General features: G+C 42.1%; 1 protein-coding gene across 1 annotated transcript; it reads right to left on the bottom strand.

The window, feature by feature from the left end:
* Positions 1-246: 246 nt before the first annotated feature.
* On the bottom strand, positions 247-22,997 carry MTF2 (metal response element binding transcription factor 2). The gene is made up of 15 exons (XM_082227885.1): positions 22,693-22,997; positions 14,457-14,655; positions 14,291-14,372; positions 13,296-13,391; positions 12,503-12,603; positions 12,263-12,411; positions 11,356-11,451; positions 10,404-10,472; positions 9,283-9,406; positions 6,905-6,972; positions 6,434-6,604; positions 4,571-4,679; positions 4,349-4,401; positions 4,132-4,233; positions 247-2,997 (listed from the first exon to the last, which is right to left on the bottom strand). Exons 1-15 carry the CDS (start codon positions 22,695-22,697, stop codon positions 2,643-2,645), a joined length of 1,779 nt encoding a protein of 592 aa, XP_082084011.1. The 5' UTR covers positions 22,698-22,997; the 3' UTR covers positions 247-2,642.
* Positions 22,998-27,953: the final 4,956 nt, after the last annotated feature.

The following is a 27,953-nucleotide window of genomic DNA, read 5'->3' as shown; positions in this document are numbered from 1 at the left end:
AAGCTGTTGTATTCTTGCATTTGCACTTGTCTGAACATGCCTAGGATTGTGCTGTTGCCTAAATCAATTGGAAGAAAGCTGCACTGAAGAATGGAGCAGGAAACCTTGGGACTGGGCTAAAATCCACATTGCTTAAATCCACAACATGTTTATAAAGTCCCATTGAATTTACTTAAGGAAACACACTTAAATCAGGCTTTAAGATATAACTACAGTTCACACCTGTATAACAAAAATAGGGACAACTTCTTAAAAATACACACATTTAATGTTGATTTTAAAAACGTGAGAACAGTTTCAGCAATACAAACATGTCAACCACTGTGACAAAATGAGAACAAAAACAGCTAAAAATACGTTGATAGTTTGTCAATTTCTCTCCCCATATAAATTCCAACTGCTGTCTTTGTATGGAAGCCCTACTGCAAATACTGCTGGTGCTTGATGTGAATTACAAAGATTGTGAAAAAGAAAATTAATGAAAATCTGGTTGTTAACATCACAACTACAATTTGCATTGTCCCAAGAGACCAACATTCAAAAAGTAACCTGGGTCTTATCAAAATATTGCAGCTATAGGCAAGGCAACTTTAACTTAATAGCCAAGACTGTGTGAGGGGAAAAGAGATTCATGTTTCTAGTGAAGGCAAAGAAAAGTATACTTAAATTATCACCTTTGTAAAGCTTGTAAGTTTACTGGCCAGCCACAAGCACAGAACAACATATTTTGTCTATGCTTCCTTTGGCTATATAAGGTGGTCACAAAAGATTTATTTCCCTTAACAATCATAACAGCATTTTGTTTTTAAGTCAATTTTAGTACAATTAGGTTTAGCCATATAGCCTCTCACTATTTAAAGTCGTATTTTTTGTTTTGTTGGCAAGCTCGTGTCTGACAGTAAACCATTAGGCAGTAAAATGAGAAACCATCAGAAAAAGTAGTTGTTTACACTCTTTGGCAAAACAAAAAACAACTCAAAACCAATAAAGAAAATACATCTAGCCCCGACAAAAACACTTGTTATTTTACAAGTAAAATAAAGTTACCCATTTAAAACTTGATTCATATTTATAAGAACAGAAGAGGTAATATTGTAATAAAAGCAGTATTGTTACTTCAAGTGGCAACATACTGTTTGTTGACCCTGTGCAATTAAACACTTTGCTCCAACTATGTTTATCAAACATGACTACAAAACATTACATACAAAAGGAATATTGTGATTCCTGCAGACTTTTTAATTAACTGGGAGACAAAATTTACAATCAATGTGTCACAAATCCTTTTTTCTCCTAGCCAGAGTTTATGTTCAAATTTTCAAGTTCAGATTTGTGTCAGACAGCTAACTTTCAACAACATTAACTTAGGCTGCAATACTGTGCAGCCAGGCTGCTTAGATCAAGACGATTTACACAACAATCTTCAGCGTGTCTGCTTAGCAGTATGTCCCATGGAGCTCACTAGGGCTTACTCCCAGGATTGCAGCCTCAAAACAATCTGGTCCACAATAGGTGAAATTATTCCCATATTTCTTAACCTTGGCTAAGATATAGCAAAAGTACTCCCTCCTGCTAATCCCTTCTCTTTCCAGTGGTGTACATTACACCTGCATCAAGATAAACACTAACCACTGTTCGCTGTAACTAGTTTGCAAACTCTGGTTTGAGGCAACTATACATGGATCTCTAGCACTATGTAGATGTAGTGCTGAAACATATCTTAATGCTGAAAGGAAGGACAATCTGCACAGGAGAGACAGGGAGGGAGCATGTGAACCTGAAAGGTATACCAAATCTTTTCATCACTGGGCCTCTATGTGGAGGATTGCAGTCTGAATTATTTTCTGAAGGCATATGACATTAACGACTGCACTCACTGCCAAAACACACAACACTCATTTGACACATATTCTGTAGTATGTGGCAAGCAACAGCACCCATTAAAGCCTGAGAAGAAATGCTGCTGTGTAAATACTGCAACTATTCCTGATAAAAGAATTATGGGATATATAGTCAAAAGCTGCCCAATCCCATAATTTATATTGCATAGGTCACAATCACACACATATATACACATGCACACGTATGTGTATATATACACACATGCAAAGAATATATTAAAAAGACAACGAAGTCTAGTCACAGAGCAATTTACAAGCTCAATATATTTTTTTTACACTTTGCTTGAAAGATTTCAATATTTTACAGTCCTCAGTAGGAATTATATACACTGCACCTTATGAAAATCTAGGGTTGTCAAAGTAGAAATACACTTTTGCAAACATTTGGGTAAGAAAAGATTACGAAATCTTACTAAAAATTTGTTCTAGCTACAGAAAATATTCTCTACCCACATGGAATGTTCTCTAGACAAGTCTCTTCTGAAGTCGTGCACATTTAAAAGCAAATGAAATCCCAGATTCCCGCCCTAAACAATCTAAATCCTTATCTTAAAAAAATCCAGCCTCATTTAAAAAATGGTAGAATTTTCAGCACAATGTTTTGTACTGTTAAGAAAGAAATGTTAAGGCTAACTTGGTTTCTATTTTTAGAAATGTCAAAGGAAGTTTCCTTCTGCACTCCTGATTTATATAAACAGTGCCTATAAATAAACAGTGCAGCAAACATGTTCAGTACTACAGTCAGGAGGCAGTTGCTCCTTCCCACTCCACAAGATACTGCACTTTTCCATCGAGTGTCACTCGACGTGCCAAAACACGGTATTTTTCACCACAAGCTATCCTACCTGCTGCACCAAAGTAACTGGTAATGGAGTTTTTAAGATGATTAAGCTGTAACTCCTGATCTGCCAAGTTATTAAGTATTTCTGTATTAAGTTCATCATACTGGTAATCATCTTTGCCTTCGTCATCTTTCACAATTTCGGAATTCTGAATCTGGAGTGCTTTACGTGGAAGGCGCCCTCTTCTCCTTAAGTGTGGGATTGCAGCTGGCCAAGTTCTTCCTGTTCGTGTCCTTTTCCTGGATTCAGACAAACTACGGAAGATAAGAAACAATAATTTAAGGTTGAGAGTTGTATTCAACATAGCGTTTAAGTGAACTTTCCTTCAGAGCAACTATTTCTCCTTACATAATGTTCTTCCCCTGTGCGCCCCCAAAATCTGTTCCAGGGGTTCCCCCAAACCTATGACAGGGTAGAATTGTGGGGAAATGTCCTGTTGCACCAGTGGAAATCCTTGGAGAATAGCAATAGTTGAGGTCCACCCTCATAATATAATTTGCATCCATGGCCTAGTAATTTTCAAGTCAGATTATAGCAATACAGCTGTTGTATTACTACCCTCCAAGGGGCAATCCTTTAAAGTGATGAAAGCTTCAGTTTGTACAAAATAAAGCGTCGATTTACACATATCACTGATTGTTGTTTGCTTCCAGGCCAAATTCAAGATGCTGGTAATTACCAATAAAAATCTGAACAATGGGAGTCTACCCTTTGTATACCCCTTTCCTTCTTCTGGTTTGTATTTTTCTACTTTCTCTTGTTTTCTGTATAGGTGTGGATATATATCTATATTCTGCACAACTTGAGACCCAAATACAAAGTAATCTGTATGTGTTTTAAGATCTTTTCCCCTCCATGTGCTTTCCTTATCAGATATCGTACTCAAAAAACAACACGGGACTTGCACTGCCGACACCCCCAAACTTTGAGACAGTCCCTAGAACAGTCTACCTGGTGGCAACCATTGCAATTCTTCTAGTATCAGGTAGTTTGCTATTCTGTTTCAAGTCAATTTGATTGGCTGCATTGGTTGTTCTATTGCTGTATTTGCATTACAACTGTATACTACCTTGAAACCTTGATAAGAATGAAGAGTGGTGAAAGAATTTTAACAAAATGACAAATGGTGGGTGTGGAACAGGAGACTGCTGAAAGGAAGAGATGGAAAACTTTTCTGTGACCTTTCTAATTTCTTGGGACCCTATTTTGTGCAATTACCTCCTCTTCCTCCAGCAGCCCCCCATGGTTGGGACTTGCCAACATTCCAGAGAGAAGTTATCTTAGAATCCGAGCTAACGTGTTTCATATAGTTGGGTCACCTTTCCAGTAACAGCTGCAATCCATCATTTCACTCACACGTACACGGCATAAAGCAAATGGCAGTGTACCTGTAATGCTTGGAAATACTGTTTGAGGTAGTTTCTTTTGTACTGGCAGCACCTGTGGATTCCACATCTGAGGTATTGGATGAATGTGCAGTTCCATCAGACCTGAGCCATTTCATGTTGCCATGTGATAAAAGTAATCAAATATTAAAATCTGATCTGATCAGACATTAGCCAAGCAAGAACAATACAAATTTAAGAGGACATTTCCCCTACTCACCCAGTAGTGCTAGGTAAATCCAAAGGAGGAGATTCTTGCACTACAACAGGTTCCTTTTCCCAAGGGGAAGAAGAAAAAAAAAGAACAGAACTTTTCAGGCTGTGCAAATACTTGCCTTTTCAAGGAGATATAGCTTTTTATTTTTGTTTTTAAATACAGTTTAACATATTAGCCATTTTTAGTCAATAAAGTAATCAGCGAGTAAATGAAAATGCCACTTACTAAAATAGACGGCTCAGACATCTTCTGGATCATTTTTCTGGTATATGGGCCCGGTGGACGGCCTACAGATTTTTTCTTCCCCTTTCGTTCTACACCATTAGTAACTTCCCTAGAAGGAAGCCCACAGTTGTTTTTAAAAGATACCCCAAAAGAACGTATGTTTGAGTATTATATAGGATTTCATTTTTTTTACCATTATCATTTATTAAACATGATTACTACCCTGAATATATATTCACTGAACCTATATAGTTCTTTCTCTATAAGAAACTCACGCTGTGACTTTTTGTTACACACTAATAGGACCCAGAAGATAACCACTGCAGGAATGCATGCATGCCTTTGAATAGAGCACTTAAAGACCTACTGGCCCCATTAACATGCAAATCTGAACTGTGGCTAATGCCTTGTGGATAGGTTCAAGCACAGTCAGGCTCTCCCTGCTCTTCCTCTTGTACAGCCAGGATGAGGACTTCTGCTGAGTTTAGTTTTCCTTTCAAAATCATCTTGGCTTAGCATTACATACAAACTAGGGATTCTGTTTTAACACAAACATGGTTAGCTGCTAAATAAGCCAACTGCTAATGACGAGTTATGGAGCTGGCTTTTCTATCTACAACAAAAAACAGTTAAACCAAGATCCCTGATTTGTAAGACTACGCCAAGATTCTTTGAGAGATAAGCTAAATCCTGCCAGTTCTCCTATACATAGGAGAACTGGGAGTGTATTAGTCTGAGGCTTTGCTTGGCTGCACAGAGACTTGTTCATGTAGTCTTAAACTATGTCCTTTCTTTATGTATGAATATGGCTATTGCCAAAGAGAAGCATCCCCATTAGCAGTGCTACCACTTATCCAAGCAAAGGAAGAAGAGCCTTTCTTCATGGTCTTGCCCTTTGTAAGCAGCAGAAATGCAGAGATTGCTGTTCTTGTTAGTTGTGAACTATGGGGAAAGAATTTTAGTGTTGGGACCAGGAGGATGTTGTTGGAGCCCTTCATCCTCATCATACTGATATACTTTTAGGCTAGCACAATGCGATAAAGGCCATAACTCACATGGGGAAACATTCTAGAAATATATGATGTAGTACCCAATCTGGGTCAGACTTTAAGCTTTATTTATATGGTACTTTTATATCCTGCCCTTCTTCCAATCTGAAGTTCAGAGTGGCTGAGAAAGAATAAAATTACACATCAATAAATCATCATTAAAACCACAAAGTCATAGTAAAACAGAAAAATAGCAGCAGTGGCACCATAATTTGCCCAATGATTAATAAGCCTGGACAAATAAAATTGTCTTTCACCTTCTAGAGTGGAGGAAGACTGAATCTCACTTGGGAAGGAGTTTCATAGGCAGGTTGCCATCACTAAACATGCTATGCCTCATGTCACTTTGCTCAACAAACAGAAATTTAAGACTAGGCAACTGTTGTCTAATACTGCAGATTCCATGAAGGACATCTTCAGGAGGGACATTTTGTTCTCTGAACAGATATGAACCCAACCAATTGATTTAATTTGCTTATTATATAAGGATTATTACTAGAAAGCACCATTTTACAGTATTAGCTTATGCACAACAGTAATATTCTAGGCCTAAACTAATTCTATTAAGCAAAACTTCAGTTTCAAAGAGAAAGCGTAACATATTAACCAGTGCTATTTGAAGATATCCTAAAGAAACACCCCCACCTCCCCGGCACCACACCTAATTCCTGCAAACTGCCACTGAAATCCGTGGTAATTAATCTGGAATTAATAAATATTTGCATATCTGGATACTTAAAGTATCAGAAAATGCATTTACCAGTTATTTGCCAAATAATTTATTTACTCCAACAAAGTACAAATCATGATTTACCTCTGATCAGGCACAGGTTTAGATGACTTTCTGCCTTTAATTTTGAACTCGTGTGAAGTTCCCTCAGGCTCTTTCTCAGCCTTAAAAGCAGCATTTGGTGGGCAAGGGGGAACACGAATTCTCAAACCAAACAAATGCTTTTTCTTCTTTATTTCCTTTCCAGACATAAACCTAAATTGTTAAACATTAAACAAAGAACAGGAAGCTACAAAAGTGTTTCTGTGAATATACACATAAACCCCAATTTAACTTACTAGTACCAATATTATGTCCCTTCTTTAATTCCCTTCAAATGCAGGGAAAGGACAGCTAAACACCTAACTTGTATCTCAGTAACTACAAGTTTGACTTTAAACAATTTTGCAGTGCCTCTTCCTGCTGCTACCATGGACACGTTTTTAGGAAATCATTCAAAGAAAGCTCAGGACAAAATCAAGAAGAGAAAAGTGTATAAAAACCCTATCAACTTACATAGTCTTGTAATCATTTAATGCCTCCAGAACATGCTCATATCTTTCAGATTTTGGTGTGTCTGCCAGCTGTAAAGTATTAAGAAGTGATTTAACCTACTAAAAGTTACAGTAAAACTTCTAATCACAATTACTACCTTCACCCATTCAAAGAGACAAAGTGTATTTGTATTCTAGAATTCCTACATGCATTAGGAATTCTAGAGTAATATTCTAGAATACCTACTGCATTTGGCTATTAACACAATGAAATTTGAAAAAGTAGTATGCTGAATAACTTCAACATTCTAACAAGATAGTATGGAAATTGTAGGGGGGATTCCTAACTTCCACATCTGTTCAAACAACTAAGCATAGCATTCATGTTTAGGAGTGTTTTATTAATAAAATAAAGCAATAAATGTTAATAAAATAACATGCTTTATTTTATTTACATATTACCAACAGGCTACTTCTGTATCAGGTACAATGAATAGCTTTGACAGAACTAGACTTAGAATTCCTTGCATTTTAATGAAATGCTGGAACTGAACATGACAGGATTATGAAAGGAATACATTTAGAATATGATAGCTTTTTTAAAATCAGCTATAAACTTTTGTTGACTAACAATTCCATTATTTAGCTGCTTTGTTTGATATACAGTGGTGCCTCGCAAGGTGAAAAGAATCCCTTCTGTGATTCTTTTCATCTAGCGGTTTTTTCATCTTGCGAAGCAAGCCCATTGAAGGATTAGCGGATTAGGGCTATTAGCGGCTTTTAGCGGCTTATCTGCTGATCGGATCAGCTGATAAGCGGCTTAGAAAAAAGGGAAAAGGAAAAAAAACCAGCAGGAACTCGCAAGACATTGTCATCTTGCGAAGCAAGCCCATAGGAAATTTGTTTTGCGAAGCACCTCCAAAACGGAAAACTCTTTCGTCTAGCAAGTTTTCCGTCTTGCGAGGCATTCGTCTTGCGGGGCACCACTGTATTGGAGTGTGATGGGCTACAGAGGGAGGAGAGGAGAATGAAGTCTCATTGAGATTGTACGCATAGTGCATTATTTCATCTCAGCATTTTTTAATGGTGCATTTATGAATCTTCAAAACATTGTTATTAAAAATAATTTTGAAATCCTCAATCCTTTCTAAATTAGGTGCAATCAGAGAAAAGTAATCACCTACCAGCCTGTTAAAATTTTTGGTACTGAATTTACTTCAACTATCATTATAATGACAGGAAAACAAGCATTTTACAAATAGAGTTAATAATTTTTATTAGAGGTAAGTGCACAGAAAATGATGCCAGATTTGTTTGGCACACTTTTTACACAAATAAATGCAATAAAGGGGTTTGGGGTTTTTTCTAATAGTGCCGTGGGATCTCTGTCATCTTGTACAACTATGTTACAGGCCACTGTCATGGTTTCCATTCAATTTTGTGCATAAAGTAAATCAGGCTGTACTGCAAAAAAAACCAAACCCCTATGATTCTATGGGGCTGCCACCAACTCATGCACTGACTTTCTTGAATTCTCTTCACTCTTTTCTGTAACCGGTATTACAACTTTTTCCATGACTTGATCACGTTCATAAACCTCCCCCTCCCCCTTATACCCCACCCTTCCTTTCATGAGAGCTCAGGACAGCTAACAGAAATGTAACATTAAAAACAAAACTAGAACCACAATGCAAAAAATCAACATTACACAATACATCAAGAGCAGCCAGCAATGTGGTGCAATGATGGGAAAACACATTGGGCAACAATGCTTGATCAACTGGTAAATTACAGAAGAGGGAAAGGTGGGGGTGGAATTAGGCCACAATGCAGTCCACAAGTTGCACTAAGAGCTTCTTACTGGCCTAGATCACATCTTATATGAAACCACAACCAGTTTAAACCAACTGTTTAAAACTGTGGCTTACTATGAATGAGCAGCGAAGTTCCTGCAGTGTTTGGCTTGTAATGTTGTCTAAACACACTTGTTTCTTTCCAGACAAACAATGAGTGGTAAGCCAAGGACAATCCTTGGTCACCATTCTTGATTTGTTGAAGAGAAACAAATCACACACTCTGGTTTGCTTTGTCTGTGGTGCAGCAACCACAATGGAGGAGCACGGCAGGAACTCTCAGGCAGTCTGCACCAACATAGTGCTCATTTACATTAAACCATTGTTTGTTTTAAACTATGGCTTAATGTGCTAAATGACAGCCTTTTGTAGCTACTGGTGTGCATGTTAAAGTCCCTCGCTTACAACCCTAACGTAATCTTCTGAAAATCATTAGAACAGGAGTTTTATACACTTGATATATTCTGTAAATGGAGTAGCCCATTTTTTAAAAGTCTACTGATCACAGCAGTCTGACCTGATGACCAATAGCATTTCAACAACTTACCTCACCAGGGTGGAGTCGATCCCAGTTTTCATTAATGTATGTCATGAGTTCAAGCTCCGAATCAAAGTATTTCTTTTTGTGAATAACACTTAGGTTGTAAAGGCATAGGTGTGCTATATCTACCCTAGAATTCCAAAGGTTTTAATAAAAACAATTAGGAAATTAAAAAATTTCATAGGTATGAACCCCACCTGGCTACAGTAGTGATGTGGCTCTTCATAAATCAGTCAGCTTATTGTGCTACATTAAGGAACTTTACAACTTTATAAACTACTGGGGCCGTGCCCCAGCTTGCTTTGCCTGCCAGCCAGGCCCACCTCCCGCTCCCTTGACAACCTCCCTTCTCCATTCCCTGCTCTCCCCTCCCCTGCTCATACTGCCTGCTTCACACCAATGACACTGTTTCAGATTCAGCAGAAGAGGTAGGAAGTGAGGGCAACAGAAGAACAGGACTACAGCCGGAGAGCCTTCCCCTCTCTCCACCACATCCCTTCTCACCCTCCAACATTGATATGATGGCCTAGCAGCTTGCAGAAGTCTGCTGTCATGCCATATTTCACAGCACTACCTGTTGCTGACCAAGAAAACTGACAACAGCCTTACCTTTTTATTATATGTTAAGAATGACCACTTACTAGACATTTTATTTCTGTTTCTCAATATGAAGCCAGAGAGGAAGAATATACTAATAACAGTAATTGTTCACAAACTTACTAGAGGACTATTTGTGCTTTGTTTACAGCAAGGGTGGCTAATCTGTGCCCTGCTGTGATACCCAGTTTTTTTGTCATCCTTCAACATCACCTCCCTTAAGCCGTTTTTTAAAAAAGTATTTTAACTGACCACTCTCATGTGCCCCCTACTGCAATTCTGTGCTGCCAAAACGTTTTTGTGACCTTACAAAATCCCCAAATATGTCCCTTAGAAAAACCTTTAAAACTGATTGCACCTTCCTTGGTCATGCCAACTTTGACATCTGACCCCTAGAAGCCTGATCATGAGTCAATGGGGCCTTTGCCCCAGAAACATTAGCGAAAGGCACGTTACGAGAACCAACTAAAAACAACTTCCTGAATTATTAGGTTACTGAATGATTTCCTCCAGTGCAACATTGTACTTACCATTGCAAGGGTAAACGTTTGAGGTATTCTGGTCCAGAACTACAAACTGAACAAATGAATGTATAAAACCTAAAAATAAAAATAACCAAAAAAGTAATTGCTGAGAAGGTACTTACTTGTAGCAACATATTCACGATGTCTATGACTTCAAAGCCCAAAGGAGCCAATACATACTACTTAGTAGCATATCCAAGAATTAATAAAGTTATCTGGATTTGTGAACTTAAAATGCTTCCTTTGTTTTATATACATGCAAGTCCCGGTTACCAAACACAATGCATTCCCTGAAAATTGTTCGTTAAGTGAGCGTTCACAAAACAAGTCCATATTGTTTCTTATGGGAACATTTCTAATCTGGATTTGTCTGACCTCTTCACCTACCCTCTATGGTTTCTTCCCAAAATGCCTGCAGCCAACCAGCAAAAGAGAGACAAAGGAAAAACTGATTTGTCCGATCTTTCCTGCTCTCTCATTTGTCTCATTCCCCACTCCCTCCATAGTTTCTGCCCACAAACGGCTGCAGTCAACCAACAAAGCACAGAAAAGGTTGTTTGGATATCTGAATCTGTGGAGTTTATAGTGAGGTTTGGACATAATTCTTTATGTTTGGATAACTGAATTTTTGCATAACGAGCGGTTATTATAAATATAATTGTTAAGATAACTGAATCTTTATCTAGGTAACGTTATTTATACAGGCTAACTAAATACATAGCTAGGTATATAGTCTGTCTTTCTGTAACAAATTAAAAATAAAAATATAGAACTAATACAATCCTAATAAAGAACAGCAATAAGAACATCTCCACATGTCATAACTGCAAGTGTGCAGAAAATAATAGTATTATGATGCTATAGGTATAAATGCCTTCTTTCCTTGTGTCTCCCCCTGGCCTGCCCCCCAGAATAAAACCCTGACAAACACAAGTAGGATCAAGAAAATACACCTTACCTGTCACCAAACAGCATTGGCTTTTGGAGGCACTGCACACAAGCCTCATGAAACCACTGTTTGCATTTGCAGCACTGTAGCATCTTTAAATACCAGCTTCGTTAACAGAAGGAAGAAAGGAAAGAATTGAATTGGAATGTGTTACGTGTTCCCTACTGAAGTGCAAATGCATGGGGCAGAATCCAAATTTGGGCAAACAGACTTCTGCTCATGGGACATGATTTCACCTTTCTCTCATTCTCACTGCAGCCCTTCCCCCAAAAAACTGGCTCTGGAGAATCCCCCAACCTCCCGCAGGAGATTTTGAGGGCCTGTAGGAGGCTGTGGGTGGGAAGAAAGGTGATGAGTGGAAGCGCATGGCAGATCTGGATGAAATCCATTCTATTTCAGTAAATGGAAAAGTGACACTTAGCGGGCAAAAAGCTGAAGGAAATTTTATCATAATTTTACTCCAACTGAAAATGTGTGGCTTAATATTATGCATGTTTACTTGAAAGTAACTCCCACTGGGTGCTATTCAATGCTAGTCCTATTCAGAGTAGACTCACTTAAGGTAATGAACATAACCCTGGGGTCATTAATTTCTGTGGGTCTGCTCTACTCCAAGTAGGACTTAGTTGAATACAACCCAATGTGTTTAATGAAGCTTGCTCCCAAGTTAAACGTGTAGAAACGTGAGCTTAACAATCCTATTTTTATGAATGCAGACTTTAAAACTGAACAGAAAGTGTAACGAAAGCCTAGTAATGAAGGCCATTACTGTAGTAAAATTGCCTTATAAATATATACGTAATATTTCTGGAACAGAACACAGCATTCAGCTCTCATATAGATTACTGGCATTTAACAGAATATACAGCAATAAATCTGAGAGAAAATCTTTTCATAAGAGTTTCAACATGCTTACTCTCCAGGACCTCCACAGTAGCAATAACACTGTTGGGCATTTGTTTTATGGCCTGCATCCCATTCAAGGTCGGATACATTGTAAGGCAATGTCTGCTTCATGACTTGCAGTGCTTTGGCATTTGGTCCTTTCTTAAGTGCGCCACCTCTCTGGAATAAAACAGATTGAAGCAGCGACCACTACTATACAAAATCAAGTTCAAATTTAAACTGTAGTCACTTCACTAAGTGGATAACTTACCTTTGTTGTTGTTGCAAAGACACACTGCCGGCAAAGCCATTTATCATCTGAATCTATCACGCTGGAATCAATATTTGGTGTGTGACACAGCTGGTGATAACCTGAATTTAAAAATATATATATACTAAACACCCTTGCCATCTTAACCTTTATGGCAATAAAGAAAACCCAATCCATCTTCTGATTTACATTATAATTCAAATGTATTTTATGTCAAGAGGTACAATACATATCCCATATGTACACAACCGTATCAATAGGACGACATATAACAGTGCCAGCCTGCTTATGTAACAGACCTACAAGTGAACTTCCAATTCCTCTCCTACACACACCACACACACACACACACACCTCTGCCATCCAAATCTGCTCTGAAGGGCTAGGACCCTCCAGCTGGAGAAGGGAAGAGAAGGACGAGGAAGACCTGTCAGGTCTGCTGGCACAACACTCCATCTCACCCCATGTACTTTCAGCGGACACAACACTAACTTAACTGTGTCACTCAGCTGATGGTAAGGCTTCCATCAGCAAAACAGGGGAGCAATTTTCTGCAAACCCCTGCCTCCAGCAATCTGCTCCAGAATATTAAGGGAACCTGTGGATTAGCTTCAAGAGCATATGAAAGGCTGTAGAGGAAATAGTGAATTGGCTAAATAAATAAACAAGATACATAAATAGATAAAATCCCCTTCATCTTTTGCTGATGGAACCCTTGCCATCAGCTGAGTGACACTGTGTAATATGATCCTGAATTTTAAAAAAGTTCCGCACATTAAGAAGTTCACTTTACCTTGACCACACTTATCACAAATAACCATTTCATTGGGTGCTTCTGAATATTCTTCCTGGCATATTGTACAGACCATTTCCCCACTTTCAGTAGCTCCTAAAAAGATAAAATGGTATGGTTTACATTAAATAAATAAAATACATACACTAAATGGATACCAGTTATATTACTGTATTTTTCCATGTATTGGACAAGGTTTTTTGACTCAAAAAGTGCATCAAAAAACTGGGGTTGTCCAATACACCGATAGTGGCATGGGGGGGGGAGAGAAGGAGGGCGGAAGTGCGGCTTCCCTCAATGCTGCAGCAAGTGGGGAGCAATCTGGGAGGTGTTTCCTGCCCGCATCTTTGGGGGGGGGGGGAGAAGCTGCACACCGCCAGCCAGCTCGCGGAATAAAACTACATGTTATTATTAAATTCATTTTTATATCACCCTCTTCACCTCTTTCCTATAAAAGCTCAGGATGATGACCAGTGTAAAAATGACTGCAATAACTAATCATGTTTTGGGGACCAGCTGTTTACATCTAAACAGCAACAGATGCACTTCCCTGGGGCAGTTCCTCAAACAGGACATTGCCATACAGATGGCTCAGCCAGGTCTTTCTTCCAGCACAGACATAAGAAATCGAAGGAGATAAGACTTTAAGGCAGGCATAGGCAAATTCCGGCCCTCCAGGTGTTTGGGACTACAATTCCCATTACCCCTAGCTAACAGGACCAGTGGTCAGGGGTGATGGGAACTGTAGTCCCAAACATCTGAAGGGCTGGCGTTTGTCTATGCCTGCTTTAAGGCCAATGCTGATAAATGTTGCCCATCCAAGATCAATGCAGAGTTGTCAAAAAGGGACCTAAAGTGTCTATTAACACAAACTCCCTGACCAAGCCTTCAACTTTATTCTGTTCCCTCCCATGGGGTCTCTCACTGGGACAAGACTGGAAATAGATGAGGTCTGAAATTTCAAAGTGTCAATAAAAATAAAGTAAGGTTCTTGCCTGTTTGTATGTCCTTCCAGAGAACCCAGGATTTGGAACTGTCTTCAAATATAATGAAGCAGCTCTGCTTAAGTTTGTTTATCTGAAAAGGAGAATAAATGTTAGTGTTTAGGTGGCACAGCCTCAGAAGTACGATAATTTTACAAGGCCGCTGGACACAAATTACCTTTTTGATAGTTCCAAGATAAAACAAGCCATCTGACCATCTAGCTAGGACATCTTGACCTTCTTCAAATTTGCACACTGGCTTTTTGGTTTTCTGTCCATCCCGCGAGGACAGTTTGGTCAAGGGCGTTGGTGGTTTTTGGTTTCGGCGTAAAGGAGACCGCTTGTGGACCACTGAATTACCCACCCCCGTAGAGTCTCTAAAATAAGAACAAAAACAAATGAAGAATTAATATGAATAATTTGTCACTTGCTCTTCTTCTTGTAGTAAAATATAAAGCCCTCTTTGCACCTTGCAACCCTCCAGTTAAAAGCCATCAGAAAACTACAAGCCATGTGGCACTAAAATGCAAATAAATACAATCTAATTAAGTTAATATACTGAAAAAAGAGAGTACTCAAAATAGGAGTGGGACTGAAAGCAGAACTTATCTGAAGAAAAATCTGAGATGTGAATATGAAAGGTGAAGTTAGCCTTTCTCCTAGGGAATTGTAGCTAGTGCAATATCAAAATACAGGGCTGGGGAAATAGGTCATATTCCTGGATGTAAAGATTGAGTTGTAAACATCAAAGTTCTGCCATTTCTACTGCCAATATAATCCTCTGAAATTTCCTTTACAACCTGTCTCTTTGCAGTACTTTCCAAATACTCAAGTAGTACTGATCCGTAAGCAGTGAAACTTGCACATGCTAAGCCTATATTTTAGGATGTCATCTGAATTACTTGCACAACTAACGAGTAAAATGGTCATTTGGTGCCAATTGTAATAATAAAAATCAATGTCATTTTTAATTTTCTATTTAGAGTATAGCAACAAATGCAAAATGCTTCCTTTCACTCTGCAAGTGCGATGTTGTACTTGTTCAATGAGTATTTGCATAACACATCAGAACACAAAACCATAACCAAGGTACTTAGAAAAAGTTGTAAGGAAATAGAGCAAACACTGCTCTTGGCTTCTAAATCTTGGGGTGGATGCAGTGCCAGGTAAATCTTGAATTCCAACTTTCCGCACACAGTGAAAAGGAGAATGTGGTATTAATGAAAGAGTGTTCCCCTGCACTCAATAATTTATATACCAAATTTTAACAAGTGAATTAGGCTAGCCTCATCTTCCCTGTACCCACTGGGGAACACTGGGATAGAGGGATGGAACTCATCCATTGAAAATGTCTACTGATAGAAGAGCCCCCAAAACCAGCTGTACACAACACAACAACAATCTTGACAAGTACAGAATTGTGTTAAAAGAGAACATAATGTTCTATTATGTTCTTATATATGCTGGAAGCCACCCATACTGCCTGGGGCAACCCAGTCAGATGGGTATGCTACAAATAATAAAATTAGCATTATTATAATCCTACTCATGTTCACTACAGTGGTACCTCAGGATGCGAACGGGATCTGTTCTGGAGCCCTGTTCGCATCCTGAATAGAACGTAAGACGTGACTGTGCATCGCGTTTCACTGCTTCCGCTCATGACGTCATTTTGACCGTCTGCGCATGCGGCAAAACCCGGAAGTAACGCACCCTGTTACTTCCGGGTCGCCGTGGAGCGCAACCCGAAAATACTTATCCTGAAGCATATTTATCCAGAGGTATGACTGTACGAAGCCCCACTGTGTTCAATGGGGCTTGCTCCACAGCATCTTAAGCAGTCCACATAAAAATACAAAATTCAATTTAAAAATACCTAAAAACTAGATAAAAAAGCAAAATATGTATCACAAATAAAATCCCTTTAAAAAAGAAAAAAATCAAGAGCCCAGGAAAGCTTGGATAAACATATAGGGTGGTATTCAGCTAAGTTTTATTCAGAACAAACAATGAAATTAATGGGTCTACTTTTGAGTAAAGGTTTGCTGAATATGTTTTAGAGATCACTGCTGCTTCCATCCCAATTACCTGGGAGACAGCATTCTGGAGAGTGGGTGCTATCACCAAGAAGGCCCATTTTACTTTTTTACCAAGTGACAATCCACTGGTCATGGCTACTTAGGATATTCAAACTGCAATTCTAAATTTATGCTAATACTACAAACTTGTATTTGGTTGCCAATACCCAAATATACCCCAATGATTTAAAAAGGCAATGCCATCATTAAGAAAAGTCAATACAGTGGTGCCTCGCAAGACGAAATTAATTCGTTCCGCAAGTTTTTTCTTCTTGCGAGTTTTTCGTCTTGCGATGCACGGTTTCCCATAGGAATGCACTGAAAATCAATTAATGCGTTCCTAGGGAAACCGACTTCAGACCAGGTCCGGGGACAGTCTGTCCCCCGACCTCTTCTGAAGGCTGGGGGGGGGGGGACAAGGGCTTTTCTTCCCACCCACCCCAGCATTTTAAAAAACCCCGGGACAGCGGAGGGCTTCTCCGCTGTCCGGGGCGATTTAAAAGCCCCTGGGAAGGCAGGCAGGGGGGACAAAGACTTTTGCCCCCCGCCAGCCTTCAGAAGAGGTCCTGGACCTCTTCTGAAGGCTGGCGGGGGGCGAAAGTCTTTGTCCCCCCCCCCGCCTGCCTTCAAAAGCTGTCCGGCCAAGGCTTCGAGGACCTCTCCGCGAGCAGCGGCAGCGCTGCCGCTGTTTGCGGAGAGTTGCCGGCATGCCGAAGCCTGCGCGCGCTGAGATCAGCGCGCCCAGGCTTCGCGGACCTCTCCTGCCTTCAAAAGCCGTCCGGGATAGCGGGAAGCTATCCCGGACTGCTTTTAAAATGCTGGCGGTGGGGAGCAAAGCCTTTCGGCCCCCGCCAGCCTTCCTGGACCTCTTCTGAAGGCCGGAGGGGGGGGAAAGGCTTTGCTCCCCACCGCTAGCATTTAAAAGAGGTCCCCGGAGATTTCCCTATGGGCTTTCATCTTGCGAAGCAAGCCCATAGGGAAATTCGTTTTGCAAAGCGCCTCCAAAACGGAAAACCCTTTCGTCTAGCGGGTTTTCCGTCTTGCGAGGCGTTCGTCTTGCGGGGTACCACTGTATACCACTAATACTTGTATAATCATTTTTTAAGATAAGCAAATTATGACGTGTTTGTGATTGTCAAGTGTTATGCTTATGAAAACAGTAGTAAAAAAAGGTAATCTTCCGTCATACCATCAATGACACGAGAGAATAATATTTTCCTTTTAATATGCAATTACTTTCTTAGTGATGGAAGGAGAAACTATTGGAAATCCACATAGGGAAGTGGGCTTCTGCTCCCACAGTTGATATATATCTGCATTCATCTAGACCTCAAATAATTGGCTGAATTACAAAAAAATTATATATATACCCAACTTTCTCCAAACAAAAACACAAAGCTGGTTACATTGGTTTCTAAATACATATGATTTCTAAATGTACATGGAACTAGAAGTGCACCAGGATGAGGTTGGTAGCTTGGAAGAACTGCATAAGGAGTAGATGTTCACAGCTGATCAGTGGCACTGCTATCTAGCTCTAGCTATCTAGCAAACAAAACACGAGAGCAATAGTGCAACACTGAGGCAAAATGGTAAAATACTGCAGAGGTAGCTGGACAAGACTAAACTGGGGGCAGAAACAGAGCTGGCAAAGTCTAGAGCAGATCATGGCAATAGAGGCGGTCTCCCCCCACCCCACCCCCATTTCCTCCTACACTGCCACCAACAGATGCTGGTAATCCAGAAGGTGGTATTTCCCCTTTCTGCACACCACAACTATCAGAAAACACGACACACAGATGCAGCAGACTGAGACTTACACATGTGCACACTGTGCACACAAGATGATGAAGCGCCACTGCACAAAGCAAGTTGAGCTTGCTCCCGCACGTATTCTTCTGCTCGAGCAAGTTGGTAAGCTGGAAAAGGTTAAAATTCCGAGTTGCCGCTGCTCTGAGAAGGGCTTGCTGCAACTGACTCTATTGGACTCCAAGTAGACCTACAGGATGCCACAGCCCTGCTTCCAGAGTCCCATTTCAACTGCTTAATAATGAGGACCCAGCAATGAAGCCGCTCTACATGCTGTATGATATAGAAGTAAGTGATGGGGACTCAACTTGTCTGCCATGCAAATGGTTGCTGGCTACTGAAGGTAGATGAGATGTTAACTGGCCACCAATGACCACTTCACATGCTCCAGGGAATGTGAACAGAAGCCAGGAAGCAGCTGTGAGGTAATGAGGAATGGAACATGGCAATCACCAATCCTTCTGCTCTGCAGAAGGAAGTCAATGCCTCAATGAAGAGGTAAGGCTTAGATAAGAGCTGGAGACCCTCTCTTGTTTCAATAAGAAGCACAAGGGATTTTGAGGATTGGGACAACTTGTCCATTAGTCGTCAAGTTAAAATAAAGAAAACACACAGATAACAGAGTATAGCTTTTCTTTTTTTTCCTTTTCCAAAGTTTGGACTGAAAACTGAGATGCATTCATATGTGCTTCTTGGAAGAAGAGGAGGAGGAGTTTGGATTTGATATCCCGCTTTATCACTACCTGAAGGAGTCTCAAAGCAGCTAACATTCTCCTTTCCCTTCCTCCCCCACAACCCTCTGTGAGGTAAGTGGGGCTGAGAGACTTCAAAGAAGTGTGACTGGCCCAAGGTCACCCAGCAGCTGCATGTGGAGGAGCGGAGACACGAACCCGGTTCCCCAGATTACAAATCTACCGCTCTTAACCACTATACCACCACTACACTCACCACAGTGAGCATAAGCCTGCTGTGCCCCCATTTTGCCCTCTTCCGGGTCTGAAAGCGGCCCAGATTCTTTGAATGTGCACAAAAAGGTGGTTTGCCTGTATTACATTTCATGTTTTTGCATGTAAGATAACATGTTCAGTCCCAGGCAGTTCTAGCAATTGTGTGTATTCTAGCTAGGAAGACCTCCAGCTAGAACCCTTACGGTGGACAACAAGGACAGTGTGGGTGCAAACTACTTAGAGGTTACTGTAGTTAAAGTGATATAATAAGTGTGTAAATAAACAACTAAACAGAGCAGGTAAGGAACTGTGTGCTGTGCAATGAACTTTGTAGGAAGTGACTACCTTACTTTTTTACACAGAAGTCTGAGGCTGCTATGCTCCCCCTGGTTTGTGGGCTTCACAAGCAACCAAGCTTCCATGTGTTGATTTTATTACTATCACTGAATCCACAAATTCTTTCATTTGTTGTAGACAATGCAGGGGTGCACTTATCTTGACTATACCAATTAATATATCAGAAAAAATATGCTTCCCCAATAGCCAGTCCCATGCTAATGTGCCCTCAGTAAGACTGCAGTCCCCGCAACCTCTTGTTAAATCGTTAGATTAATTACCAAAATATTCCAGTAGATAAATAACACCTACCTGGAATATATTTTTAATCAATTAATTATATACTATATTTCTTGCAAGGAGCTCAAGGCACCCTACATGGCTGGTTCGATTCCCCACTCCTCCACATGCAGCTGCTGGGTGACCTTGGGCTAGTCACATTTCTCTGAAGTCTCTCAGCCCCACTCATCTCACAGAGTGTTTGTTGTGGGGGAGGATGGGTAAGGAGATTGTTAGCTGCTTGGAGACTCCTTAGGGTAGTGAGAAAGCAGGATATCAACTCCAAACTCTTCTTCTCAACAATCTTGTGAAGAAATTAGGCGAAGACTAAGTGACTAGCTAGCCCAGGGGTAGGAAACGTAAGGCCCATGGGCCACAAGCGGTCCACATGAGTTGTTTAATTGGCCCATGCCCTCGAATCGAGCCACCTGCTCGGCAAGACCTCCCCCCACTGCGCTAAACCAGTGCAACACGGTGCGGGGACTTGCTTCTGCGGTGGCAGTAATCGTGTGCGCGCTCACACGTGTACAATCCGGCCCACGGTGGGATCTCCGCTGGAGTGAACCGGCCCAGGGAAGGTAAACCTTGCCAACCCCTGAGCTAGCCCATGGGAACCCAGTAATCTTCACAGCTGAAGAAGCACTTGAATCCAACTCTCCAAAGTCCTACTACTCTTAACCTCTAACCAGCCTTTCTCAACCTTAGGTCCCCAGATGTTGTTGGGACTACAACTCCCAGCATCCCTGACCACTGGTCCTGCTAGCTAGGGATGATGGGAGTTGTCGTCCAACATCTGGGGACCCAAGGTTGAGATATGTTGCTCTTTCACAATACTGGCTCTCCCTTTTTCTTCACCAAATAATAACTGATATTTTTCATTGTATAGTATAGTGGAGGCTTGGTTTTTGGGTGTCACAATGACTGCCTGTACAGGTAACCTGCAACTTACACACATTTAACACATGCAATTTCAGCTTTATGCAGTTGAAAGCCAGCTGGCTAAAATTACACAATTTAAATGCATGGATGCTGAAGAGCTTAAAAGCTCTTCTTGCACAGGGTTTTCCTAGGGTGGAAAGCTTTTAAACTCTTAGTCTTGCTTACCAGGCTATGGGTGCCTCTCACAAGATCTTCTGAGAGCCTCCTAGAGTCTGGTAAGCAAGACTGACAACTTAAAAGCTCTCTGCCTTGCTTGTTGGAGTAAGACCCATTTGGTGCATCACCTCCAGAAGGTAAGATTGCTTGCTTGCATGGAAGCAGTTCCAAGGGGGTTGTTCGAGTATATGTATTTTTGTGTATGTGTACCATCCCCAAAATGTACCCACTGTGCAAGATGCAATCGCACTGTACTCAGCCTAACCACCTTCAGGGTTACTGCAAGGATAAAAGGGTGTGGAGAGACCTATGTATGCTGCCTTGAGCTCCTCAGAGAAAGGGTGGGATATATACACACCTATTACCTTTGTTAACCAGGAGGGTTGCCATGCCCCACTTATCTGGATTTTCTCAAGATAGTTTTCTTACATACTGCTGCTCCAATTCCACCATACTGCCACAGAGCACCTGGAGTTCAGGAATTCTAAAGAGAGGCTGGCAGTCATAGTGGAGAATTTAGCATCCCAGAAATGAGTTAAAAGCTTGTGAAACTGATTTTCCCCCAAAGAAAAGAGGACACCCTCAATTTAATTCATGAACTGAATCTGCTTTTCACATAAGGAACAAACAACCAAAACACTGAGATGAGTGGCACAGTAACATTTGAACACCAGAATAATGTAATCTGTGCTATCCACATCAAAGAAAAAAACACACCATAAAATACATTGCAATAGCGGTTAAGTGACAGCGGAAGGACATCAACTAAGACCACTAAGCAAACAGCAGCTGGACAGAAATTGCAATTAATCACAAGTAGGAAGGGACCACAAGGAATTATCTAGTCCTACCCCCTGCAATGCAGGAATCTTTTGCCCATCATGAGGATCGAGCCTATGACCCTGAGATTAAGTCTCATGCTCTACCAACCTATATAGCTATCAACCTATATGGTCACAGTTAATTATTTAAGGCATGGAATTCTGTGCATGATCAGAAGCATGTGTGTATGTGTATACACACACACACACAGGGTGAGTCCTTTAAAAGAGGCCCCACGGATACAGAGTACACATATTCCACGGGACCTCTTTAGAAGACTCACTGTATGTGTGGCCATTTATCTATCTCAGGGCTGCAAAACTTCTTTTGCTCTAACATACCAGGAATGTGTTAAAACTATAAACACGAGATGAAGAGAAGGAGGAGAGTAACGAGCACCCTTTGAAATAATATGCAATACCATCTTTATTGGGGGTTGTTGGGTTTTGGTTTTTTGCAAATCCAGAGTCTAAAATTACCGGACCCCCTCTTTCTAAACACCACATAAACATCTACACAGGCAAAGAGCGACGATCATTAACAAAAAAACAACAAAAGGCCGCGGCTCGTTCATAGGTACGGATCAACAAAGCCAGGAAACTTCCCCGTTCTCTGGGAGTCGAGGTCGCCACGAGCGATCAAAGTGCCACCCCCACCCGGGAGGCCCTCGCCTTTGTTTTGGTCTCCAGGTTGGGAGGTGGGGAGGGGGAATACAACCAGAAGCCTCTTCAAAGCCACAAATGCAGCTTTTCTGTCGCCAGTAATATTACCCAAACACCCCCCTCCCCGCCTTCTTTTAACAAAGCACAATTAAAAATAAGGTGGGGGGTGGGAGAGAGAGAGAGGCCTTCGTGATGTCGGTTCCCTCCACCCAACAAAACCGGATTTGGGGAGAACAGAGAAAGGAAATCCAGCCAGCGGAGGAAACTGAGGGCGCGGAGGGGAGCCGGAGCCGGGCTCTTTCTCCCGCTCCCTGCGCCAGCCGGGGGGGGGGCTTCCCTCCCCCTTCCCGGGACCCCCCCTCCCCCTCCCCGCTCCCTTCACCCACCTCATTCGGTCTCTCCGGTGGGGCCACCCGCTTCATACAGGGAAATCAAGTGAGCTCAACGCGCTCCTCCCGAGAGAAGCCTCCCGCCGGCCGGGCTCCTCGCGAACCAACCGCCTCACGGGGGTGGAGGGGGGGCTCTATAGGGCCGTTGGACCGGGGAGAGGGGGGGTGGCCTGGACGAGGACGAAGCTCAAGGCAGCCTCACAGGCAGCCCTTCGCCTCCACCGCAGCCCTTCGCCATTTTGCTTTCCCGCGGAGGAGGAGGAGGCGCTAGTGCATTGTGGGGGAAAACACAAAAGGAGCCGCTTTCCAACGGCAACAACGGCCCCGCCCACGCGCCGGCTCCGGCCTCGTGCCGAATCACCGCGGCCCCTTCGGCGAGGGGCGGGGCGAGGGAGCGCGAGAGCAAGAGGCAGCCAGGCAGCCAACCAACCCACCCGCCCGCTTCTAGCTGCGTGCGGAAGGACACGGGGCCGCGAGAGTGCCTTGTCTGCGGGTGAACAAAGAGGGATTATTTTAAGAGAGAGACCCACGGCTCCCTCCTCCTCCTCCGCGTTTTTTTTTTTAGCGAACTCTCCAGCGCGGGTAGAGAGTGTTGGAAGGAAATCGGGAATGTGTTTTTAGGAAACAAGGCGTAGGCAGAGCGTTTAGCTTCGAGACCGAAGTGGACAACTTCTGCTCTTGCCTAACAGCGATAATACTCAATGCTCTTTTTTTTTTCCTTTTAAAAAAATGTTCAGGGGTACTCTCATTTTGACTCAAGAAAAATCACCATTTTATAGTTCGAACCAGGAAAAATAAAGACAGTAAATGGACAAAAGTACAAAGATTCCAATAATGTTTAAGGGTATGCGTAGCCCCTGAAAAAAATCACCGGATATACTCTATCCTGTATATTTCTCCGAAATATAAAAATGCATTCCTAGCGAAGGTGTTTTGCAGTCGCCTCCCTGCTGCTCTTCCATGTCCCTGCTTCAGCTCAGAGACGTATAATAATAATAATATAATAACAACAACAACATTTATATCCGGCCCATCTGGCTGGGTTTTCCTAGCCACTCTGGGCAGCTTCCAGCACAGGCTTCCTCAACCTCGGCCCTCCAGATGTTTTGAGACTACAATTTCCATCATCCCTGACCACTGGTCTTGCTAGCTAGGGATCATGGGAGTTGTAGGCCAAAAACATCTGGCGGGCCAAGGTTGAGGAAGCCTGTTCCAGCACATATAAGAAAACCATATCTTTCTGCTCCCCTGCCCTAGTGGATCAGGCCCAACAAGGCACATTTGGTGGTTCCCACATCATGGTTCCTAACACTGGCTGACTAGATGCCTCTGGGAAGCCTACAAAAGGGGGCACAAGGGCAACGGCCCTTTCTCCACTGCTACTACCAATAGACCAAATGCAACTATTACGGAAACCCAAATAAAGATGGGGCAAGGAGGGCTGGGTGAGTGTCAATGTGTTACCATGAACCAGACTCAGTCTTCATTAAAGGTCAATTCGGTCCAGTCGTGACCGACTCTGTGGTTGCAGTGCTCATCTCACTTTATTGACCGAGGGAGCCGGCGTACAGCTTCCATGTCATGTGGCCAGCATAACTAAGCCACTTCTGGCGAACCAAAGCAGCGCACGGAAATGCCATTTACCTTCCCGCCGGAGCGGTACCTATTTATCTACTTGCACTTTGACGTGCGTTTGAACTGCTAGGTTGGCAGGAGCAGGGACCGAGCAACGGGAGCTCACCCCGTCACAGGGATTCGAACCGCTGACCTTCTGATCGGCAAGTCCTAAACTCTGTGGTTTAACCCACAGCACCACCCGCTGCATTAGGGGGAGCTTTTTACTGTGTCGCTTTCTATCTAGAGAAGGTCGCAATGTTGTTATCTTCCTTCATTGATGAAAGGAGATGAGAGAGTCCGATAGGGAGGTTATGTTTGTGTGATGATTCTGCAGTGTTATTCAAATGACTAAGAGAAGAGTGGAAATGCTCCCAGGCTACCTTCGGCAGGGTGGTCCAGTCAGGGAGCGTCTTCATTTCAGCTTGACAACAAAGCCAGTTCTCCTGCGGGGAGAATCTGGTCACAAAGGAGTGGAATTGAGCAGTTCTGGCAAGGAGACACAAACAGTCAGAGCTCAGGTGGTTCAATATATGCCCATATTATTATTGGTAAAATCCCGTCAAAGAACACAGTGGCTTCAGTCCGCTGATGATATATAAGCAGTGCTTGTTCTATGCACTTAGAATATGGTTTGGTCTCATATCCAACTGTGCCACTATCTCAGTGCAATAAATCACTCAAAAGTGAGATTAGCCAGTTACACCTTCAGCACTGCAGGAGAATATGCTGATTTGCCTGATTAAAAATATGATGTGTTTGAACTGCAGATCTGATTGGCTATTTTTACTTCGGAGCCATACTATAGCTAGCACAAAGGTTAATTATTTCAGTAGTGTGGCTAATGCTTATCTGCAGAGCAAAATCATATTGTGTGGAGTTTAGCTGAGGTTATACTGGCCACAGTTCAATACAGTGGTAGATGCATTTAAGCCAGATGAAGTAAATGCACGTATCCCTGCACCTAACCTTGAGTAGTACTGTGGCCATTAGCTACAGCAGAGTTTTCCAAACCGTGTGTTGTGACATGTTTAGTGTGTCAGCTGCAGTGTGTAGGTGTGTCACGGGAATGCTCCCTGCAATCTGCCCAGGGTTGGAAAAGGATTAGTTTAACCTCCGGTTTGCGAGGAAAACTGAATTACTGTGTCACGAAATGATGCGTGTCTAAAAAGTTGGTCACAAACGTTAAAAGTTTGGAAAGTTCTGGGTTATAGAAGCATGCAGGTAGGTTAGGAATAAATTCCATTACATCTGTATTAAGGGATATTTAATCTTTCAAGATTTGATTACTATTTCATTTGTTCATGTTGGTGCTTTGATAAGATGAAAACTCTAGGTGACCATAATAGCTGAAATGTTATCTCACCATGTGCAAGCACACTTGGAATACTGTGTACAGTTCTAATTGCCACATCTCAAACAAGGTATTGAAGAGCTGGAAAGGTTCTGAATAAGGAAACCACAGTGATCATGAGACTGGAACAACTGCCCTATGAAGAAAGAACCTAACATTTTCTGGCTTTTTTTGGGGGGGGAAGGTGAGTAATGGGGGATGGACATGATAGATGTGTCTGCAACCAAGCATGTTGTGGATAAAGTAAATAGGGAGGCCTTTTTCTCCCTTTCTCAAAATACTAGAAGAAGCTGGGGTCATCCAATGAAGCTGAATACTGGAAGATTCAGAACAGACAAACGGAAGTACCACTTCACACAGCACATAGTCACAACTATGGAATTTGCAACCACAAGCCAACTTGGATGGCTTTAAAAAGGGGATTAGACAAATGTTGTTTATCCTTGATGATTATGATCTCCCGCACTGGAGGCACCATGCATCTGAATACCGCTTACCATGGAGTTCAGGTTGCAGAGAGGGCTAATGCATTCATGTTCTGCTTCCAGGTGTCGCATGGACATGTGGTGCCCACAATGGGAACAGAATGCTGGACTGGACAGGCTGTTCTTATACTCTTCCCTAATCCCTGTTGTTGCTCTATTGTTATTCATTTAAAAACAACAACAACCACCAAGTATATTGCAGCACTTTGTCAAAAGTTGTCTGTTTTTGAGATTCCTAATTATGGGTAGTATCCAGTGACGTCTCCCCACTTGTGAAATGGAATTCCACTTGTGCAATACAACCTCTGGTTTCTCTTCCCCACACACCTTTACCCCACCCCCACAGGCCCAAAAGCCAATCTAGCAGGTTTCTCAACCCTCTGGAGCAGATTGTGGGGGCTGCAGGAGGAAGGGGAAGCCTGCTCATGCTATCCTGGATCTCACTCACTCATGTATCAGATTTTCTTTAGGTTGTGCAATATATATATATTTCTTTTTAAAAACAAACTAACAAAAAACTTCTCATTTATGGTTGGGGGGGTAAGAATCTGTTGATTCCCCTCCCCACACAAATCCTACACTTATAACATATATAGAAATATTTTCATAACTAAATAAATACATTTATATACATGTATATATATACATCTACACACACACACACGGATATTTACAGTGGTACCTCGCGTTACAGACGCTTCTGGTTACAGCTGCTTCAGGTTACAGACTCTGCTAACCCAGAAATAGTACTTTGGGTTAAGAACTTTGCTTCAGGATGAGAGAGAACAGAAATCGTGCGGCGGCGGCAGCGGGAGGCCTCATTAGCTAAAGTGGTACCTCAGGTTAAGAAAAGTTTCAGGTTAGGAACGGACCTCCAGAACAAATTAAGTTCTTAACTCAGGGTACCACTGTACTTGAATGATAGGGCCAGTTTGCAAGAGCAAACTTCTTCCTGACCAGGGCTTGCCTACGTTGGGGGGCCCATTGGAAACATCTGCAAACTGTGATGCTCCACAACTGTGCACACATTGTAACCATGAGCACATGCAAGCATGCACAACCGAAGGCTTGTTTGGGCACATGGGAAGGCATCTGGGTTGCTCACAGGAGCTGTGGTGGCCATCCATGCTTGTATTGAACCTCTTCAGGGAGCTATTATGGGAGAAGCAAACTAGCTGAGCAAATAACCATGCAGCTGATTCTCTGCCTCCCGAACGGACATCTCCCACACCAGAGAACAATTGAGAATACTCACCTCGGAGCATGTGTTCTCAGAGACTATGTTTGCAGTCCTATTTTACTATGCACTCATTGCATTTCCAGTGCTAGGTTTTTACTCCATGTTCATGTGACGTTATCCATGTGTCCTTCAAAGCCCCATCCTTTAAACTGCAGAAAGAAATCTCATCCCACATTTAGAAGGACTGAGAGGAGCTTCCAAACGCACAGCTGAGTGTTATTGTGGGCTATTTGTACTGCATTCATGGGCGTCCACAGGAATTTTTGGTGGGTGGATGAGGGTGGGGAGCAAAGTGAAACACTGCAAAGGGGGCTAGCTTCTTAAACAAAACAAAAATGAGACTTGTAGTGCCTGTGCATTGCGCCTCACCTTGAATTCTACAGATGCTGAAAACTTACTTTTTCAAAAGAAATGAAAGCTGTGAACCTGGGGCTATGGTTCCAGAGCGGGGAGCAATCCCCCCCTTGCCCACCACCCATGCTCATTCTAGTAGGATTTAGACAAACATCCTGATTTGGAAGTAATTAGGCATATGGAAGGCTATATTACCTCACATTGGGTCAGG

The sequence above is a fragment of the Podarcis vaucheri genome (assembly GCF_965113315.1).
Source record: "Podarcis vaucheri genome assembly, chromosome: 6".
In the NCBI taxonomy this organism is placed as follows: domain Eukaryota; kingdom Metazoa; phylum Chordata; class Lepidosauria; order Squamata; family Lacertidae; genus Podarcis; species Podarcis vaucheri.
This window is presented reverse-complemented; position numbering and strand designations above follow the sequence as displayed.